Source organism: Conger conger, chromosome 1 (genome assembly GCF_963514075.1).
Source record: "Conger conger chromosome 1, fConCon1.1, whole genome shotgun sequence".
Classification (NCBI taxonomy): Eukaryota; Metazoa; Chordata; class Actinopteri; order Anguilliformes; family Congridae; genus Conger; species Conger conger.
The window spans coordinates 4,982,308-5,004,807 of NC_083760.1; the positions used below are offsets into that span (position 1 = coordinate 4,982,308).

Below are 22,500 nucleotides of genomic sequence, written 5' to 3' on the forward strand. Positions count from 1 at the left end.
TGACCTCGCGGACGCTCACCTGCCTTCCTCTTCAGGTCCGCGCGTTTGGCCTGCGACAGCGCCAGAGCCTGCCGGAACTCTGCCGGGGGAGAGAGAGCCAATCAGACACACCAGCGCTACCTCAACCGACCAATCACAGGGTGAGAGAGCCAATCGGACACACCAGCTTTACCTCAACCGACCAATCACAGGGTGAGAGAGACGATCAGACACACCAGTGTTACCTCAACCGACCAATCACAGGGAGAGAGACAATCAGACACACCAGCTTTACCTCAACCGACCAATCACAGGGGGAGAGAGAGCCAATCAGACAAATTGGCAAATTGGGGCATATACAATATGACAACATATCAACAGCAGGAGATAACATGAATATCAGGCCAGTGTACTGGGAGTATTGCTGTAATATTAATAGACTCCCAGTGTAATGGGAGTATTGCTGTAATATTAATAGACTCCCAGTGTAATGGGAGTATTGCAGTGATATTAATAGACTGCCAGCCGCATGAATGGGTCTCAGGCCGCAGTGTAAAGTGCACGCTGTGGGAAACGTCCTTGCTGAGGGACACAGCCCTGCCGATGGGGAGAAATGAGCTTCAGCGATACCCCACTATCAGCATTAAAGCCTCAGCACAGCGGTAGGCTGGTGTCTGCTATCAGAAACACACCACACAGCACAACGCAAAATACCGTTTACATTAGCCTTCCCATCAGGGGGGGATGTTCAATTTCAGCCGTTGAAAATTTAGGTGGAGAATATGATACCGTACAGGGCGGTATGCAATATTATGTGTAATCAGACAACAACACATACCGAGGAAACTAGTGCCATTGGAAATGGTATGAGGGAGGGGGAACGTAGGGGATTTGAGTATTGGTATTTTTGAGAATTGGCAGGGAAATGACTGTTTTCACAATCCTGTTGCCACTGGGGAAAAAAAAAACGTTTTTATGCATTACATTGTCAATGAATGCCCGCATATTGTATGTAGGTGTGTTGTTGAGTGCATGTATATACTACAAATCTAAAATCAATCTTAAGTCTAATGGAGTTTATAGGGACCAAATGTATTGATCTGTTTGTCTGTATGTCTGTCTACCCGTTCTTTCGCTAAGATTACAATCCCTATAAATAGCATAAATATTGACCTACTGTTCTGACCTGGCTTACCATTGCAGATATCTGGTATTTATATCTCTTGATATCTCTGCATTCTGTCATTATCCATTCTTCTTCTCTCAGGAACAAATTTCCCAAACGTTCCAAAAGCAATGTTCTCTTTTGGTACAAATGAGTATGTTTCCAAGCCAAAAAAAAACAAATACATTTTTATATTGCTGGCTAGGGGCGCAATTTTATGTACCTATAAGGTTACCACCCCAGCGACAAGCATTTCCATGCACTTTTCATAACTTCTTTATTTCAGAGAGTGTATTGCCCTGCTGTTCTGACCTGGTCTATCGTTGCATGCCTGGCTCTTTGTACGCTCCGTATCACGAGGGAAAAAGGAAAGTAAATTAAACAGGGAGGCTTACTCTCGTCCACGAACACCAGGGTGAACTGGTTCTTGGCTCGCCCGTCACGTAGCTGCGCGGTGTAGGAGCCCTCGTCCTCCAGGGCCAGGTTCTCTATCAGCACCTCCACCAGACCCGCGGCCTTGTCGAAATTAATCTTACGGGCCTGCGTGCACACACACGCACACGCACACGCACACGCACACGCACACGCACACACACACACACACACACACACACACACACGGGGAACACGAGAACATGCCTAATAACAGCTCTGTTTAAACAGTACTGTCCATTCACAGATCTGTGTCCAATCGGATCAGAGGTGCACTTGCGTTCACGGAAACGGATAAAAAGAAAAACAGAGAAAGACTTTAAAATAGAAATAACAGAAAACAAAAAAAGGCACACAATGATGAAAGGCGGTACATATGATAAAAATGTAAAGCTGGCAAAAGCTACTCTCTACTCTCACTCAAACACAATGGTACAATGCTAAAATAAAACCACGAATGAAAGGCCTTGAAACAATAAGTTCATGACCGTTCCTTAGTGCTTATCCGCTGACTGTGGCAGAGGACTCCACAGCTTAGGGACGGTAAAGAAAATGGCTGCCACTCCGGCTTTAATCTTCACCAGCCGAATGCCAAGCACTCCAGCGAAGCAGAGATCTTAGGGCTGGACGGGGGGGCATATTCAGTCACTAATGTGATTTGGGACTACGTCGGCGAGCAAGGAACATCGTTTAACAATGTTACCAGTTCACAGGAGGTTCATTAAGACGCTAATTAATTGAGGTACGACTCGGAACAGCACTTCGGGCAGAGACGGCTTCGACGCCGCGGAGCTTAGACAACGCGATTTATCTACCGTCGGCATTGCGTTCATTTTCGAGAAACCAGTCCACCGTGTGCTGGCTGGCTATGCATGACATACAGGCTCACATTCCTTCCGTCTTCTGCTCCAGTTCAGGTGAGGAGAGAGAGAGAGTGAGGAGAATGTGTATGAGAGCAAAATCTCACTTGTTTGAATTAAAATGGGAAGTGGGAAGCTCTGGATAAGAGCATCTGCTAAATGCCATGTAATGTAAAAAAAAAAGTGCTGTAGTACAAATTCATTAACAAAATCATATCCTTTCAAGTTCTGAAAATTATTTTTTGTGAAAAAATTATATATATATTTTTAAATTAGTCTCTGGTTTTAAACTCAAGAATCATGCATTCAACTATGCTGCAACTTAAACTGAAGGACATTCAATAAATATAAAATAAAGAATGTATGGGGGTGAAAAATACAGTGCGGCCCATAAGTATTTGGACAGTGACACACTTTTAAAGGGCTGTAATTCAGACACATGGATATACACTCACTGAGTATTTTATAAGGAACACCTACTTATTCATGCAAATATCTAATTAGTCAGTCGTGTGGCAGCAGTGCAATGCATGACATCATTTGTTGGTGCCAGACGGGCTGGTTTGAGTATTTCTGTGACTGCTGATCTCCTGAGATTTCCACACACAACAGTCTCTAGAGTTTAGAAAGGTGTGAAAAACTCTCAGTAGTTCTGTGGGCAGAAACGCATTGTTAATGAGACAGGACAGAGGAGAAGGGCCAGACTGGTCAAAGCTGACGGGAAGCGGACAGTAACGCAAATAACCGCACATTACAACAGTGGTGTGCAGAAGAGCACCTCTGAACACACATTACAACAGTGGTGTGCAGAAGAGCACCTCTGAACACACATTACAACAGTGGTGTGCAGAAGAGCATCTCTGAACACACACTACAACAGTGGTGTGCAGAAGAGCACCTCTGAACACACATTACAACAGTGGTGTGCAGAAGAGCACCTCTGAACACACATTACAACAGTGGTGTGCAGAAGAGCATCTCTGAACACACACTACAACAGTGGTGTGCAGAAGAGCACCTCTGAACACACACTACAACAGTGGTGTGCAGAAGAGCACCTCTGAACACACACTACAACAGTGGTGTGCAGAAGAGCATCTCTGAACACACATTACAACAGTGGTGTGCAGAAGAGCACCTCTGAACACACATTACAACAGTGGTGTGCAGAAGAGTACCTCTGAACACACATTACAACAGTGGTGTGCAGAAGAGCATCTCTGAACACACATTACAACAGTGGTGTGCAGAAGAGCACCTCTGAACACACATTACAACAGTGGTGTGCAGAAGAGCATCTCTGAACACACAACACTCAAATAAAAGTTCACAATCTGCAGCTGAATTTAGAGTACATGTACAGTCGCATGTAGTGAATTGCGTAGGAGGTGAAACACTCTCACCAAAACATGTCTATGTCTTCCGTAAAGGAATTAGAAAAATGATGTGAACATTTCTCTCTTTTCTCCTTGTCAAAACGACGATGGTTTATTACCTTTTCTGGATTCTTTTGTGGAAAAAGAATGAGGATTTACTCGTCTTTCTGTCTTTCTGTGAGCTCCCGATAAATCACGAGTCCTGCCTACGCACTGGTTCACAGGGTGCGATGTAAACGAGAGGTCAGAGCGTCCGCCCAGAAGCCCCCTTCCCCATCACAATAACACGGCAGGAGTCCTGAGCGTTATTCCACAGTCTGTGTTTGTAGAGGTATAAAGATGGGTGAAAACTCACAGTTTCAGAGAACCTCAAATGCTTCTACAAATATTTCTCTCCATGATCATGAAATAGGGTCCTCCATCCAACCCTCCATTGGGCCCTTGAGCAAGGCCCTTACCCCTGCATTGCTCCAGGGGAGGACTGTCTCCTGCTTAATCTGATCAACTGTACGTCGCTCTGGATAAGAGCGTCTGCCAAATGCCATTAATGTAATGTAATGTAGTGCCCTCTGGTCGCTGGGGTACAGGGGGGACCGTGGAACTGCGCGTGAGACAGACTGAGCATGCTCAGACCGTGGAACTGCGCGTGTGACAGACTGAGCATGCTCAGACCGTGGAACTGCGCGTGAGACAGACTGAGCATGCTCAGACCGTGGAACTGCGCGTGAGACAGACTGAGCATGCTCAGACCGTGGAACTGCGCGTGAGACAGACTGTGAACGCGGTACGGCTGAGCGGCACGGCCCGGCCCGGCGGATGCTATCACGGAGCGGAACATCAGACCGCGTTCAGATTCTGATCCCGCACCGTGGGCCCGGACGCGCTGAAACCCGACTCTCTTCCCCGGCTATAATTGGTTCTGTTGACACTTCTCCTTGAAACACAGACAGGGGCAGACAAGGAAGAGCTGGAAGCGAAGAGAGAGTTTCTGCCAAATTTAGCACCATGTGAGCGCGCGCACACACACACACACACACACACACACACACACATATCTATCCATTTCCTCTCTCTCTGTCACACACACACACATACCTACACTCTATCTCTCTATCTCATACACGCACACACGCACACATATACACCCACACACATGCATACACATACCTACGCTCTCTCACACACACACACACCTACGCTCTCTTTCTCTCTCTCTCTCACACACACAGACATACCTATGCTCTATCTCTCTATCTCACACACACACACATGAATATATTGCACACAGATACCTATTCTCTCTCTCTCTCGCACACACATACACAAACACACACATACATTTCTCTCTCTCTCTTTCACAACACACATACATGCACACACGCCTATGCTCTATCTATCGCTCTATCTCTCACACACACACACACACACACACACACACACCCAGTCTCACAGCACACCGCATATTGATCTGTAACCCCAGTCTGGCTCTGCTCTGTTTCCCCCAGAGAGGCCGATCCCAGGAGGACCTGTTCCAGACATGAATAAACGATGAGCGCACAGAGCGGCCTGGTTACCGGGGTGCTGCTGATCTCCCTGTCGTTGAAGACGAGGTGGAGCTCCGCTCCGGCACTCAGGGGCTCCGTCTGCAGCCAGAAACGCACCCCGCCAGTCTCCTGCACCTCCACCGCCCAGGGGGAGACCAGGGCGATCACTGAGGGAGAGCCGGGGGCGGGGAGAGAGGAGCGGCAGAGTTAGGGTCACACGTCTGTCCACTTTTCCTTTTTCAAAGTTCTACATCAGTGCTTAGAGATGAATGTGATTCGAGCAATAAGATCACATTCTGATCACATATTTGTGATCTTACGCATTACAGGGTTAAGGGAAATGTCCATTGCGCTGAGCATGGGAGAGGAGATGCAGACAGACGGACGGACGGACGGACGGACAGACAGACAGATGGACTCACGTGGGTTCAGGACCTGGAAGCTGAGCTCACGCATTCTCTCCAGATCTGGTTCAGAAGAAGGAAGACGGTCATTTGAACCCAAAGAGAACATGACTGTACTTTCAGGGTACATTCGGGAAATTTGATCCTCGAAGCACAAAAATTGACCTTGACTGGTACTTTATGGAACTCTGAAAGTGCAGGTAGTGCAGTAGGTGGGTATAGATGTGTAGGGGGTGGGTATAGGTGTGTAGGGGGTGGGTATAGATGTGCAGGGGGTGGGTATAGATGTGCAGGGGGTGGGTATAGATGTGCAGGGGGTGGGTATAGATGTGCAGGGGGTGGGTATAGATGTGCAGGGGGTGGGTATAGATGTGCAGGGGGTGGGTATAGGTGTGCAGGGGGTGGGTATAGGTGCGTGGGGGATGGGTATAGGTGCGTGGGGGTATAGGTGCGTGGGGGTATAGGTGCGTGGGGGTGGGTATAGGTGCGTGGGGGGGGGTATAGGTGCGTGGGGGGTGTGTATAGATGTGTAGGGGGTGGGTAGAGGTGCATGGGGGTATAGGTGCGTGGGGGTGGGTATAGGTGCGTGGGGGGTGGGTATAGATGTGTAGGGGGTGGGTATAGGTGCGTGGGGGTATAGGTGCGTGGGGGTGGGTATAGGTGCGTGGGGGTGGGTGTAGGTGCGTGGGGGGTGTGTATAGATGTGCAGGGGGTGGGTATAGGTGCGTGGGGGTATAGGTGCGTGGGGGTACAGGTGCGTGGGGGTATAGGTGCGTGGGGGTATAGGTGCGTGGGGGTATAGGTGCGTGGGGGTATAGGTGCGTGGGGGTATAGGTGCGTGGAGGTGTAGGTGCGTGGGGGTATAGGTGCGTGGAGGTGTAGGTGCGTGGAGGTGTAGGTGCGTGGGGGTATAGGTGTGTGGGGGTATAGGTGCGTGGGGGTGGGTATAGGTGCGTGGGGGTGGGTATAGGTGCGTGGGGGTGGGTATAGGTGCGTGGGGGTGGGTAGAGGTGCGTGGGGGTGGGTATAGGTGCGTGGGGGTATAGGTGCGTGGGGGTATAGGTGCGTGGGGGTATAGGTGCGTGGGGGTATAGGTGGTGGGGGTATAGGTGCGTGGGGGTATAGGTGCGTGGGGGTATAGGTGCGTGGGGGTATAGGTGCGTGGGGGTATAGGTGCGTGGGGGTATAGGTGGTGGGGGTATAGGTGCGTGGGGGTATAGGTGCGTGGGGGTATAGGTGCGTGGGGGTATAGGTGCGTGGGGGTATAGGTGGTGGGGGTATAGGTGCGTGGGGGTATAGGTGCGTGGGGGTATAGGTGCGTGGGGGTATAGGTGCGTGGGGGTATAGGTGGTGGGGGTATAGGTGCGTGGGGGTATAGGTGCGTGGGGGTGTAGGTGCGTGGGGGTATAGGTGCGTGGGGGTATAGGTGCGTGGGGGTATAGGTGCGTGGGGGTATAGGTGCGTGGGGGTATAGGTGGTGGGGGTATAGGTGCGTGGGGGTATAGGTGCGTGGGGGTATAGGTGCGTGGGGGTATAGGTGGTGGGGGTATAGGTGCGTGGGGGTATAGGTGCGTGGGGGTATAGGTGCGTGGGGGTATAGGTGCGTGGGGGTAGAGGTGCGTGGGGGTATAGGTGCGTGGGGGTATAGGTGCGTGGGGGTATAGGTGCGTGGGGGTATAGGTGCGTGGGGGTATAGGTGCGTGGGGGTATAGGTGCGTGGGGGTATAGGTGCGTGGGGGTATAGGTGCGTGGGGGTATAGGTGTGTGGGGGTATAGGTGCGTGGGGGTATAGGTGCGTGGGGGTATAGGTGCGTGGGGGTATAGGTGTGTGGGGGTATAGGTTACCCTCGGCGGTGAAGTCGTAGCTGGCGGAGTCCTGGGGGCTCTCAGTGACAGCGGCCGTGTACAGCCCCAGGTCCTCCTCAGACGCGTCGCTGAAGGTCAGAGTCGACCTGAGGGCACACAGGTGAGTCACACACCTGCTCAGGTAACACCGGGCACAGTAGCCAGAGGGAGGGGTATTTCATCTTCAGATGAGGGGCCCACAGACAGGGACAGTGGCTGGGATAGAGGAGGGTTGGACCTATAGAATGCATTGTGGTGAAAACCTATTTATACACAGTGCCCAGCGTTCAATATATAACCATTGAGATTAAAAGGCCATTCATATTAATGCAATGCAGATATATTAATGCAGCGTGATCTCATTACACTCTCTTGCTAACTCAATAACCTGTGAATGATCTCACTGGCACCTCCTCACTCTTCCTCTCTCTCTATTCTCTATCTCTCATCCATATATTTTTCTCTCCCTCATTCTCTCCTGCCTTACTCAGCTACCCATCCCCTCTCTCTCCATCTCCCTCTCTTCCTCTTTCTCTCTCTCTCTCCCCTCTCTTCCTTTCTCTCCCGTTTCTCTCTCCTCGCTTTTTCTCGCTTTCTCTGTCATTCCCCTTTCCTTCTCTTGCTCTTTCTCTCTCCCCCTCTCCTCTCCCTCTCTCCCCCTCTCCCTCTCCCCTCTCTCCCCTCCCCTCTCTCTCCCTCTCTCCCCTCTCTCTCTCTACACCCTCTCTCTCTCCTTCTCTCCTCCCCTCCCCTCCCCTCTCTCCCTCTCCCCCCCTCTCTCTCTCTCTCTCTCCTCCTCTCCCCCCCTCCCCTCTCTCTCTCTCCCCCCTCTCCCCCTCTCCCCCTCTCTCTCTCCACCCTCTCTCTCTCCTCCTCTCCCCCCCTCCCCTCTCTCTCTCCCCCCTCTCCCCCTCTCTCCCCCCTCTCCCCCTCTCTCCCTCCTCTCCCCCTCTCTCCCCCTCTCTCCCTGTCTCACTTGTTGTCCTTGTTCTCCACAGTGGCTCTCTCCGGGTCGATGGTGTCCTTGTAGTTCTTGGCCCAGGTGAACTCATCGCCCTCCTGCGACTCAAAGGCCATGAATATGAAGCCGTCGTTGTCCACCCCGATCTCGATGTCCTTCGTGCCTGCAGGGAAGATGGACACACCGTGTGTCACTCAGATCAAAACCTTTATTTTGAATTCTTTACTCCCCCGGGAAACACTTTGAGCCGCTTGCTGTTCTGTGTTTTTAACGGGTGACAGGGTAGGCTAGCAGCAGGGTGTCTGCCTGGCCACAGTAGTTTGAGCTTTGAGCTCCTGGTTGGCATACAGGGATGTCAGGGAGCTGACCTGTGTCTGGAGAGGTGAAGTCGGGTCCCTAAATGAGAAAAATAACCCTGCCGTCAGACCCGTGAGTAAGGCCCTTAACCCAAAATCTGCTCCCCCTGCTCTCCATGAGCCCTTCAGATAACAGGCACACCCCTTTACGGCTTTTTAAAAGAAACCCACACCTAAAGAACTTCACCGTGCAGAAGAACTGTGCTCTTCTCTGGTATAACTGCATGTTTCTCATGTTTCACTGATTTCTCTTACCACAGAGAGATAAACGTTTGTGACGCATGCGTTCGTCACGCCAGAAGAGGGCTTGGCCCCAGATCTTTTCTCGTAAAAAATATGGTGGCACTTGATTTTACGGCCCGTTAATTACATAGCACTTACTGTTAAAATAGCAGGTAGTTATCAGGTAACTATTTAGATTTCGGAGGTAGGTCCTATGAAACAGGTTGTATAACTTACTTACGCTGTAAAAAATGTTCCACCTGTCAGATATGTTGTGTTTAGATTATGACCTCAGATAGAGGAACAGGGTAATAAGGCTCATATAATATGATATTGTTCCAAAGAATGTTCCGGTCCTACCAACAAAGACAGAGGGACCCTAATCTAGGCCTGTGATCTCTGGGTCATACCTCCCGCAGTTACAGAACAGATCGGTATTTATGGGGCGTCAGGGCCATGGCAAGAGTTTCTCTTTCCACACAAATCGGAATGTAATCCGTAACATTCAACATACAATGTGAATGTACACTCAGGGAGCACTTTATTAGGTATTTATTTATTTAGACTTATTCGTCTTCTGCTGCTGCAGCCTATCCACTTAAGAGTTATGATGTAAATCTAATTTAATTTAATTTCCCTAAAATTTCCCTCGGGATCTATCTATCTGATGTGTTGTGTGTTCAGAGAGGATCTTCTGCATACCACTGTTGTAATGTGTGGTTATTTGCGTTACTGTCACCTTCCTGTCAGCTTCAACCAGTCTGGCCATTCTCCTCGGACCTCTCACATTGACAAACTGCAGAACTGCTGCTCACTGGATGTTTTTTGTTTTTCACACCATTCTCTACACACTCTGTTGTGAGACAGTTGTGCGTGAAAACCCCAGGAGAGCAGTTAACATTTTAATAAACATATTTTACTTAATCCTCGCTTCCCCGACACACTATATCCACCCAATAGAATTAGGGTAACAGATTACAAGTATTATCATTAATAGATATAGTATAACATAATAATATTGATTAAATTGATATGTAATATTATTGATTAATCCCTTAATTTGCCATATCAATTTTATTGAGTAAATAGGGAAAAACAAGAAACACATTTTTACACAACGCCATATTATGGTTGAGTCAGCATTGTGGTTGAGTCAGTTTTGAATCAACTTTATTAGCTGCTGAGTTGTGAAAGACTGACAGGACTCAGAGCAGGACATTTCAGTGTGCTTAAAGACTAATTGGACTAACTGGAAGAAACTGTATCATGATTCCAACAAAAATAGAAGGTTTATTACAACGTCATTCATAAATGTGAGCCACTATCCGGACTTCCTGGACCCACCTGGTTTTGTCTGGGCGGTGATGGGCTCAGAGGGCAGAGAGGGGACCCCCACACCTGCATCGTTCATGGCACACACACGCAGCAGGTACGTTTTACCTGCCTGCAGGGCAGACACCTGTCGCGAAGAAAAAAAACAGCAACGTTCACCCGTCAATCATCCCGCCCCGGAAGCCGATGTGAAGCGAAAGCAACTGTGATGTCACAATCAACACTCGTTCTGTGAGTCCGCGTCGACCAATCACACGGCCGGGCACCTTCAGGTTGGTGTCTGTGACTGGCTCCTGAGTGGCCGAGGCCCAGTCCTCTTCCCCGCCCTCCTCCATGATCTCCACCAGGTACCCGGTGACAGGACTCCGCCCCTGGTACAGAGGCCCCTCCCACAGGAGGATGAGGGAGTTCTCACGCACCTCTCGGAACTCCAGGTCATAGGGACAGCCTGGGGGGGGGTGGGTGGGGGGGGGGGGATAGAGAGAGGGGATGTTAGCATTGTGCAGCAATCCTGCTTTGTGAAATACTTCCCCGGACTCTGACCCCTGAGTCCAATCAACATTTATCATGAATTCCTTATCCGGCCCATCAAGAAAAAAACAGAGAATTTATTTATTTGCTTCCTTTTTTTTTTTTACTTGGGTCAATAATACCAACAAATGATTTATTTACGTTTTTGACAGACCAAGCAGTTTGTAAATAATGAGGAAAACACGGCGTGTTGTTTGTTTTGATCTGTTGAGCTGTCAGGTTTTTCCTCCACTGACGGGAACCTGCTGACATCAGCGACAGCCTCACTCTGCAGGGCATCGGGGGGTGAGGAAACTGCGTTAATGGAGCCGCAATGGAGGATTAATGGAGCCGTAATGGAGGTCAGGGCTGCATCGGCACACCACAGCTCCAATGGGGGAGTTCCATGTGCTAAACGGGCCGATGAGCTCGACCCGGAGACAGAGGGTCAGGCTGCAGCTCTGTGCTCAGACGAGGGACATAAACACGGGCAGCACGGGCCCAGGAAGAGACCGTCTACGTTACAGAGCGGACAGGATCTGCAACGTGAATTCGCAACCAGGACAGAAACGCAAAGTTGAGTGAGCTTCAAGGCCCCGGCCCTTTTAAACAGAGTACTACATACAGAGCAGTGTTTCTTAAACTATGACCGAATAATGGTCCTGGTGGTGTACTTGTATTAGGTGGGTCCTGGAATTAGTCTATCAAATATGCTTTGCTAGTATGTGTATTTGACAGGCGAAAGGGAGACTGCTAAATTTCTAATTTGAGGCCTGACATCAAAACGTTTAAGAAACCAGGGCTTTAGTGGGTTTCCGGGCAAAGGTTCTGGTGGGGGCGGGGCAAAATGGAGGTGGGGGTGGGGGGGTTGGGGTTTGAGGTCCTTTACCCAGAATGCAGCAGGATGAACCCAGACCCCTCCCCCGTACCGCCATGACTCCGCTGTTCCCGTGACGATTCGTCCGCCTCATTAACGGCGGGAGGGGGGGGGGGTCTCCACGCAGGGGCTTATGGGTAACGGCGTGGTGAGCATTGATCTTTCCCCTCCCCGCCTCCCCGCTTGCGCCGGCCGTACAGATCGTTAGCGGTTAGCGGCGACAGACCGGCGACGAAGGGAACGAACAAACAATAAGAAACACGAGCGGAGTGACGGAGCGATTTCTAACTCGTCTCTGGGCTTCATTCACACCGCGCCTCGGCAACGGGCGAAGGCAGTTAATTTCCGTAACGATCTCCGGTCACATTTAAATGATTAACGAGGGCCGAGAGGGGAGTAATCGGGCGTGGGACGGAGCGTATCTGTACTGTTAACACCCCGTCAGTGCCCGGTCACAGGACTAGGAGGGACGTGTGTCTCAGCGCTAGACCGGCTAAATTCCTCTGGTATCACTGGGCCTACTGGGCGTACTGGGCTGAGCTACATCCAGCACACAGAAGCCAAACCGCTGCCTAACTTATGTATATTCAGACTTAGTCTCATATTTAAACTTTAAATCTTATTTGTATTACTTTTATATTAAACTATTGCCAATGCATTTGACAATAGGGTAAGAAAATTTCAGGTAACTTAGAACAAGCTAAAATGTTCTACTTAAAAGAAAGAAAAATGAAGTCCCATTACAAGACTAAAACAGACTTCTTGCAGTGTTTGGACTGAATTGCCCTTCCAGAAAAGTAAAAGAAATATGTCAATCTTACAACCTGTCAAAAAAAACAAAAAAACATTCTATGTCACATTAAGATGGTTCTTGAATAGTATTTATGTGCATATATGTGCGTGTGCATATGTATGTATGAATATAACCCTGTATATGCATATGTGTGTGTTTGTGTGTGTATATGTACTGTATGAATATAACCCTGTATGTGTATATGTGTGTGTGTATGTGTACAGAATGAACATAACCCTGTGTATGTGTACGTGTGTGAGTGCGTATATGTATGTGTGACACACTTATGTATGTGTATATGTGTGTGTGTATGTGTGTGTGTAAATGTATGCGTGTCAGGGCGTGTCAGAGCGTGTCAGAGCGTGTCAGAGCGTGTCAGGGCGTGTCAGAGCGTGTCAGAGCGTGTCAGGGCGTGTCAGAGCGTGTCAGAGCGTGTCAGGGCGTGTCAGAGCGTGTCAGGGCGTGTCAGAGCGTGTCAGGGCGTGTCAGAGCGTGTCAGAGCGTGTCAGGGCGTGTCAGAGCGTGTCAGGGCGTGTCAGGGCGTGTCAGAGCGTGTCAGAGCGTGTCAAAGCGTGTCAGGGCGTGTCAGGGCGTGTCAGAGCGTGTCAGAGCGTGTCAGGGCGTGTCAGAGCGTGTCAGGGCGTGTCAGAGCGTGTCAGGGCGTGTCAGAGCATGTCAGGGCGTGTCAGGGCGTGTCAGAGCGTGTCAGAGCGTGTCAGGGCGTGTCAGGGCGTGTCAGGGCGTGTCAGAGCGTGTCAGGGCGTGTCAGAGCATGTCAGGGCGTGTCAGGGCGTGTCAGAGCGTGTCAGAGCGTGTCAGGGCGTGTCAGACAGACGTCAGACGGACGTCAGAGAGCGGAGGTCTCACCGGGCTCTGGCATGGTCCACTCCTCACACAGGAAGGGCTGGCTGGGCTCGGAGGGCTTCCCAACGCCCGCCATGTTGACAGCCATGGCCCTGAACTGGTAATAATGCCCCTCGGCCAGCCCGCTGACCTGGAGGCCCGACACAAACAGGAGACACGCCCTTTACATGTTACATTACATCACAAGGGTCTTCAGCAGACGCTCTTATCCAGAGCGACGTACGTGTCCCCTGCACTGTATCATAAACTGAACATAACACTCCCCCACCCACACCCAGTAATTCATACATCAGAAGCAATAAGAGCAACACACTGGGATGAGCTGGCTAATGCTACAGAGAGATCAGTGAGAGATCAGTGAGAGATCAGTGAGAGATCAGTGAGAGCTGAAGTCGGCTCTCAACCTCCATCAGCTGCTGCATACCCAACTGAGAGAGAGGCCCGTATTCAATCAGCCTGACTGAGGTACCAGACTGGGACCTGCAAGGTCGGTGGTTCGATCCCCGGTATAGCCATGATAAGATCCGCAAAGCTGTTGGGAAAGGCCCTTTCTGCATTACATTAAATTAATGGCATTTGGCAGACGCTGTTATCCAGAGTGATGTACAGTTGATTAGACTAAGCAGGAGACAATCCTCCCCTGGAGCAATGCAGGGTTAAGGGCTTTGCTCAAGGACCCAACGGCTGTGCGGACCTTATTGTGGCTACACTGGGGATCGAACCACCGACCTTGCGGGTCCCAGTCATTTACCTTAATGGGATTTGTCTCCTGCTTAGTCTAATGAACTGTAAGTCGCTTTGGATAAAAGTGTCGGCCAAATAATGTGTAATATAAAAATAAATGTCTCTGAATTCAATCAAGAGATCTCTCTGTATTCAATACACCTAGACACTGGAGTGCATTCAACCAAAAGAAGCAATTGCCCTGTTTTTATTTGATATTTGTCATATATCAATACAATTTATCTTCACAAGCCCAAGTTAGATTCCATGATTCCGTGTGTCTGTGAAGAACATGAAACGAAGAAAATCTTGTTGTTAGTCAAAGTCAAGGGCAAACATTGATCGAATCCAAGCCAGTTATTCCACAGTCCCATTAAAGACATGCCAATCTCTCCCGGGCCCTGTGTTTCACATTAAGAGCGTGCCGGTCTCTGCACGGCAGTATATTTCACATTAAGAGCGTGCTATTCCTCTGGGCCCCAGAGCCAGATAAGAGTGGCTGGCTGCTAAGTGAATGTGTGGAGGTAAATGTAAAGGATAAGCTGAGGAAATCCTCCTAAGACCCACAATTCATTTCTATCACCTGTAGGGGACATGAGTCTGTGGTATTAATCCTGAGAGCCATACGTTCTGCTGTGCTGAAACCCACACGACAAGGGACATTCAATAAAAATAGGAAAAAATATATTCCAGAAAACTGTTTCCCTGCAATGTGTTTTTGTCACCCAAGACACTTGTATTACATAAAAAAAAACATTTAAATACTAATCCCTTTAAGATGTTAGATCGGAAATATGTGATTAGAACATTTTTTTATCAAAATTGCTTTCTATTAGCAGTAGATACCAGCGTGAGAATGCACAAATAAGAACACATGCAATGTAATTGCACATCTGTGGCCTCACGCCTTAAAGGGTTAAAAACCCCTGAATGCCCCTCAGGGCAGATCAGGGATCAGATTTCCTCCCTGGCAGGAGGTATTAATTAAGGCATGTCACGGAGTGAGGATTTAGGTGTGTTTGCAGAGATTAAGGTATCTGTCACTTATCGGCAACCGGCCCCTACAGAGAGACGTTGAGCTGACGGATAATCACATTTATCTGATTAGTCAGGGCCACTTAGCCCCTTTGTGAAGCTCTGAAGCTTTTCTTTTGTCAAGGTAATATAAACCTAAACGAACGGGGGGTGGGGGGGGAGCAACATCGACTGTCAACGGACAAAAAAAAAGCCAAGGGGCAGAATTCTACCTACTGCTTCCTGGAATTATCGAGAAAACATAAGCAAACGCTTCCTAGGCAAGTACACGAGTATAGATTAATCCCTGGCCGTACTCGCATGCTATAGATGCATTCTGATAAAATCAGCATCTGCTCGACGGGAGAATCGTCCGCTGTGATGTCCCAGTCAGGGCTATACCGGTGTTTGGCCGCCAGATGGCGCCAGACGTTCCTTAAATACAATAATACAAATCCTGTGGGCTCACATTTCCGCCGGTTTCTAATGAGGCGGGATGGGGCGGATGCCTCCTGACTGCTAAACTCGACGTTAAGGTCGCAGCGGAGGGAAAAAAAAACTTCGCAGTGCCTGGCACAAAAGCGATCAGGACAATATGTTTGGATGATCAATACACTGTAATTTATGTAATTTAAAAGGGGTTATCCTCAGTACGGGTTATTCAGTAACGGCAAAAAAAAAAAAAAAAAATACCTTTTAAAAAATGAAAAAAGAAGTCAGCTAATTTTGTGCTGGGGAAAGCAGGTATTGATTGTCAGGCGACTGACGGGGGGGGGGGAATAGCACTGCAAGTACTCGTCGTCGTCCAACAGAGGGCGCTGTTAACCAGCAGTCATGGGTGCTTAACGTGACAGTGGGGTCGGTGGGGAACGTCTTCTCACACTGGAAACGGCGAACACAGAAGAAGGGCTGAACTGCGCTCTGGCTGTGTCTCCGCGGGAGTAGAGAAGTGACCTTTTCTCCCAGAACAGCTGAGGTTTTGCCAGATTATACATTTGGCTCCGTGAATGAACGTTGTCGGAATGTTCGGGTGCATGTTGAAGGAACTGCCTTCGACTCGGTTACTATTACTCAGCTTTGTCATTTCAGCAAAAACATATTTTTTGACACAGTATATAGGCCTATATATAGGCCTACCGTATGGATTGTATAGCCTACTTATTGTGTGACCATTTCATTTTTTAAATATTATTTCCGGTTGTCATTCATTTTAATTTCATCTGGAAAACAGACCAATACTCCAGGGATGTGTGTACAACATGCCTAGAGCATTTATTTTATGTGACCTTGATAGACCTTTTTATATAACATTAAACACATTATCAGACTGCTTGGGGGACATGTTTTCCCCCCCCACTTTAATATCCACTACCAAATGGGAGTTGAACCTGAAAGCGGTCCATCAATTTGCTTGGCACGTTTATTGTGAGCTGGGATCCTGGCGGAGGTCGGACCGATCCGGCCCCGTAGCAGGTGCCTCATCTGCGGTCACGCCAGTGTTTGCGGTCGGGAAAAACTTCGAGGAACTGCGCCGGTTGCTACCTTATGGATCCTCTCCTTGACGGGTGTGACGTTGACCTCCCCCCAGCGCCGGAAGGCCGTGTCCATCTGATCCAGGTAGTAGCCTTTCACGCTGTCCCCTCCGCTGCTTTTCGGAGCCTTCCAGCCGATCACCATCTCCGTGCCGGTGCAGTTCAGCAGGGCGAGGCAGGAGGGTGTGGACGGAAGGCCTGCGGGCGGGCGAGCGGAGAGAGAGAGAGAGGGAGAGGGGTGTATCACAGCGGAGCGAAAACAGGGGCGGTGTCCTCGCTCCTGTGGTTACCTTGGCGATGACAATAACAATAAACGTTGCGGATAGCGCGGTGAAGGGAACGGACGACGCTCGCGTAGGCGAAGGCGGGTAACGCTACCGACGCGCTGAGGAATGTCGATCGCGCCCCCGCCAATTTCAGGCAACGCCGCGGCGGTGTTAGCTATGATGGGGGGGGGCGGCCATGGCGGCCGACTGGATTGCTTTTCTTTCCACGGTGATAGATCCTGTCAGAATTTCGCTCTGGGGGGCTGAGCAACTGCCTGTTTGATAGCGCAGCGTTCCGTTATAGCCGCGCTAAAAGTCCATCACTGTCCCGGTAATGTCTCTATTATTACCATGGCGACGACTATTATTGTTTCGCAGACGCCCTTGTGCAAGGTAGGCCTACATTAGCGTTCAGAGCTCATGCTTTTATATTTTGTTATATTTTCACGGATGATGATTACCTATACTGAAGTGAAATTTGTTTTTTTTCTCCGTAGCCTGCCTATAAATGCGCTCCCCGTCTAAAAAACCGACCCTCTGACCTCTGAGTTATGAGACCTCATCCCGTAACGTTTCCGCACAGAAAGTCCAGCACCAAGTTTACAACCCGCAGTACCCCAGTGCTGCAGGAATCGCCGTCTTTTAGGTGAGACATTAAACCGAGGTCCCGACTCACTCTAACTTATCGTAAAAAAAAAGAAGACGGGGGTTCCCAGGTGCCTCGGAAAAAAAACTCCCAAAATGGCTCTCTCATCCCGCGCATCGAACCACACCGCATATTAATTGGCTCAATAACTTCCTTCCCCTCCATATAAGATAATGTGCGGTGAGCGTTCTGGCACAAAATGGCTGCCATGCTTCACCCTGAAGGGGGTCTATACATTGACGGTTCCTCATCTGAAGCACTTTAAACTCGTGAAAAGTGCTATATAAAACCAATCTGTTACGGTTACGGTGACTTATTTCATGTTGTGTTCTGTTGCGGAGGACACGTCCCATAATAAAAATGTTTATGGATATCAAATCTCGGTTTACCCAGGCATACGTTTATGTAGCAGGGTGCGTTTGGTGTCGCCTCTTAAAAACAGGGCATCCGTGAGGCCCTTAAAGGAACAGATTTGTATAAAATAAAGATCAAAGACGTTCGAATGAAAAAAACCCACTCGTCTGAACCTCCCTGCTTCTGAAAGACTCAGCATCGCATAATTTATTGAAGAGCTGTCCGTAATGCTACATTTATACTTGGAAAGAGATATTTAGCTTTTTCAGTACTTTTATCTCATTTCTTTTTGGTTTTGGGGTCGTAAAAAAAATGTTTTTTTAATTGGAGGGGCTCATGAGTTATACCGGTCTCAGGGCGACCCCTGTGCATGCCGCGTGTCCCGGTGTCGTTGAGCTGATGTCAGGTCCGCGACCGCTGTTCCCCGAGACGCCTTCTGATTGGCTTAGTGGTGTGTAGTCTGGAGGGCGGAGAATTAGTATTTAACAGCTTATCAAGATGATGGTGACTATATTCATTTTGGCCCGGTGTATTCTGTATTGTTGCTTTTGATGTTGCCAAAGGGCTGTATGTATTGCACAATAAAAGTGTGTTATAACTCAACTCTCTCTCTCCCTCTCCCCCTTTCTCTCCCTCTCCCTCTCTTTCTCTCTCACTCTCCCCCCCTCTCTCTCTCTCCCTCTCCCTCTCTCTCACTCTCCCCCCCCTCTCTCTCTCCCTCTCTCTCTCCTTCTCCCTCTCCCTCTCCCTCTCTCCCCCCCTCCCTCTCTCTCCCTCTCTCTCTCTCCCTCCCTCCCTCTCTCTCCCTCCCTCCCTCCCTCCCTCTCTCCCTCACAGGACAGCGAGGCCGTCGGTATCTAATCGCTGTTACTATGGAGCAGGCCGTTACCGAGGGATTTCCGATTCCTCCAGACAATTTGGACGAGACGGACTGAGCCGGGGTAAAAAACAAACAAATAAACCGCTAGTGGAGAATTGGAGCTGACCGGGAGAGCGGACCCTGAGGGGGGGGGGGGGGTGTTTTCGGGGGTTCAGGGGGGCCGCGCGATGAAAGATTGATCGAACCCCCTGAGGGCCGAGAGGAAGAGGAGGCCCGGGCCAATCACACGCTAGCAGGGACATCAGATTTCCACCAGGATGCAGTGCTGCGCAAACGTCTTTGGCACCTTTCTTTGGATATGAATACGGTCTCGGATGTTCATTTTTTGGTTTTCTGCCTTAGTGAAAAAATGAAATATGCCAAGAAACGTATCTTTAGTATTTCATGAAGTAAAATAACATATTACAGTTACTAGACTGCCTTTCAGATTAAAAAAAACATTATCAAGGCTGTCTGGGACAGTGTACCTAAGAGGACTAATGCAGTTTTAAAGGTGAAGGGTGGTCACAACAAATACAGATTTGATTTAGTTACCCATTTATTACTCTTTATAGTAAATTTTTTGAGATTTAGGAACTTTTCATGAAATTATTTTTAAAAGCATCTCCGCGTTACAGATTTTTCTTACATGTCCGTAAGACTTTTGCACAGTACTGTACACCGCTGTGGAAAGGCCTTTGCGGCTGAAGACCTGACCGTGACCTGTCTGTTTCCGAGTTGCACGAACGTTGTTGCAGCGTTGCCCGGATGTTAGGAGAACGACCTGACCGCGACCTGTCTGTTTCCGGGTCGCATATAAACGTTGTTGCAGCGTTGCCCGGATGTTAGGAGAACGGCCTGACCGCGACCTGTCTGTTTCCGGGTCGCATATAAACGTTGTTGCAGCGTTGCCCGGATGTTAGGAGAACGCCAGCGCACTCACGGATCGCCGGTCTGACCAGGATCGGTGCGGATTCCTCGGAATACTCGCTGTTCCCCTCCCTGTTCACCGACTTCACACGGAAAACATACTCCTTATTCTTCCTCAAGCCGTGAACGGTGAAGCTAGAGAGAGAGAGAGAGAGAGAGAGAGAGAGGGAGAGAGAGAGGGGGAGAGAGGGGGAAGGAGGAGAGAGAGAGGGAGGGAGAGAGAGAGAGGGGGGAGAGAGAGGGAGGGGGGAGAGGGGGGAGAGAGAGTAAGAGACGGAGAGAGAGAGAGAGAGAGAAAGGGAAGGGGAGAGAGGGGGGGAGAGAGGGAGGGGGGAGAGGGAGAGAGAGAGGGAGAGGGAGAGAGAGAGGGGGAGAGAGGGGGAAGGAGGAGAGAGAGAGGGAGGGAGAGAGGAGAGAGAGGGGGAGAGAGAGAGGAGAGGGGAGGGGGGAGAGGGGGGAGAGGGAAGGGGGAGAGGGAGAGAGAGAGGGAGAGATAGGGAGTGGAGGAGAGAGGGGGGGAGAGAGAGGAGGGGAGAGGGAGAGAAAGGAAGGGAGAGGGGGGGAGAGTGAGAGAGAGAGAGAGGGGGGGGGAAGGAAAAGCTTTGATAATATATTCAATTATGTCATGCTGATAATACCCCAAAAAATAAAAAATGAATAAAAACCTAGAGATGCAGAGACAAAGATAATAATAGAAAATTGCCTTAAAACACTTTGGGGCTGAAACACAGGCAGGAAATATCAGGGCTGTTAATCTCACAGTTATGCAAGATACGCGTGTGAGACTGAAAATTCTATTAGCAGCATGAATGCGAAATCAGAATAATATGTTATATCTGGACTTATTGGGGTTTGAATCACCTTGTGAGGTAGGTGGGTTTGTGGTAGTTTTTTTTTTTTAATTGCATGTTATGTTCATTGGGCATAAAAAGTACAGGCAAGAGTACCTCCAAGAGGATAGCACATTAAAGCATGCACTAAAACACTTTCAAATGTTGGACAGCAATACACAAAACATTAACAATATTAACTGTAAAACGTACAATTAAATATTTAGTTCACATAGGTAGTTTCACAATATGAGAGACTCCTGATAATGAAGAAAAAAATGTTTATGTGCAAGTGTAAGTGAGTGTGTGTGTGTGTGTGTGTGTGTGTGTGTGTGTGTGTGTGTGTGTGTGTGTTTGTTTGTGTGTGTTTTATAGGTGAGTGAAATGTATGAAAAACGTGTTGCCACAATAATTGGGTACAATGCACATCATTGTGAGTGCGTGTGCATGTGTGCATGTGTGTTTGTGTGTGTGTGTGTGTGTGTCCGTGTATCCATTCCTCGCGCATACCATATTTCTCTTAGAGATGTACTCTGACCTGACCACGAAAAACACTTTTGTTATCTTAACCGTCAGCGGGAATCTATTCCAAAACAGTTCTCTGTGTAACTTTGGTGCCTCTGCTCTCTCTGAATTCCAACTGACCTTGGTTGAGGATTTCGTTTCTGGAGATACTTGAAAAAAAAAAGGTTTTATTGTGTAATTTATTTAGTTACATCTACTTCTGAATGTATTTCCCCCCATCATTTTCATTTACCTGCGTGAATGCTGACAGACCTTGGTAGAGGATTTGAACTGAACAGATAGTCTCCCACAGCTTTTCAGGTGCAAATAAAAGGCTTTTCATCCTGAAATACTGTACACTCAAACTGGAAAAAAAAAATGGATGGTTCAGGAAGAGTACGTTGGCTTGTCTTCCCTTTATAGTTCTTTATAGTAGATCTGAAAAGTGTCAAAGCTTGCTGATTGAACCGCTTTGCCTGACAATGAGCCCTCAAACTCGACACGGCGCCTATACGGAGTCACAGGAGAGCCTTGGGGGAAGCTTCTCCTCCGAGTGCAGTCTCAGCGCGCGGGCCTATGCTAGCCGTAGCGCTACGCTCGTTCTGGACGTGCGCCAAACCCATCTTTCCTCAGGTAAGCCGAGGCAGCAGCATTCATAACCCTGAACATGTGCGTCGGCTCGAGCTGCTAAACTCGCCGCTCCGTCTTATTATCCCCGACTGCTCCGAATTCATGAATCCCAAAATGGCTTCCGGGCGGAGCGCTCGGCTTGTGTGAGCTTATGCTGTTTTGAACAACTTATGTTTAGGCTTAGCTGACAGGCCACTCTACCAGGCCGAACAGGCGTAATCAAAATCGTACCGTGCGAGCAGTCTCGAGCGACTTCTTAATTTTAGTGTGAAGCTCCCTGGTTTTGTGGTACAAAACTAGAGACCTTTTGCTGCAATAAACTGGTGGTCCTAGTAGTTACCTGGTTTTGGGTGTTGGTTTGTTGTTGATGGTAGTTCATGTGCGTTACCTGTTGTTAGTTGTGGGTTTGTTGTTGACTGTAGTTCTGTAGGTGAGGTGTAGGAACTGTTGTTAGGTGTTGGTTTGTTGTTGACTGTAGTTGAGGTGTATTACCTGGTGTTAGGTGTTGGTTTGTTGTTGACGGTGGTTCTGTAGTTGAGGTGTATTACCTGGTGTTAGCTGTGGGCTTGTTGTTGACGGTGGTTCAGTAGTTGAGGTGTATTACCTGGTGTTAGCTGTGGGCTTGTTGTTGACGGTAGTTGAGGTGTATTACCTGGTGTTAGTGGTGGGCTTGTTGTTGATGGTGGTCCAGT

General features: G+C 48.9%; 1 protein-coding gene across 1 annotated transcript in view; it reads right to left on the reverse strand.

Moving 5' to 3' along the window:
* myom3 (myomesin 3) overlaps positions 1-22,500 on the reverse strand; it is a 76,504-nt gene that overhangs the window by 9,251 nt on the left and 44,753 nt on the right. Inside the window, exons 15-26 of the mRNA XM_061255471.1 lie at positions 22,461-22,500; positions 19,858-19,979; positions 16,800-16,987; positions 13,524-13,650; positions 10,743-10,924; positions 10,489-10,603; positions 8,582-8,729; positions 7,606-7,712; positions 5,779-5,823; positions 5,387-5,523; positions 1,540-1,684; positions 20-79 (exon numbers count right to left, since the gene is read on the reverse strand). The exon at positions 22,461-22,500 is cut by the window's right edge and continues 135 nt beyond it. Of these exons, the coding sequence (XP_061111455.1) occupies positions 20-79; positions 1,540-1,684; positions 5,387-5,523; positions 5,779-5,823; positions 7,606-7,712; positions 8,582-8,729; positions 10,489-10,603; positions 10,743-10,924; positions 13,524-13,650; positions 16,800-16,987; positions 19,858-19,979; positions 22,461-22,500 (1,416 nt within the window). The remainder of the gene's footprint in view (positions 1-19; positions 80-1,539; positions 1,685-5,386; positions 5,524-5,778; positions 5,824-7,605; positions 7,713-8,581; positions 8,730-10,488; positions 10,604-10,742; positions 10,925-13,523; positions 13,651-16,799; positions 16,988-19,857; positions 19,980-22,460) is intronic.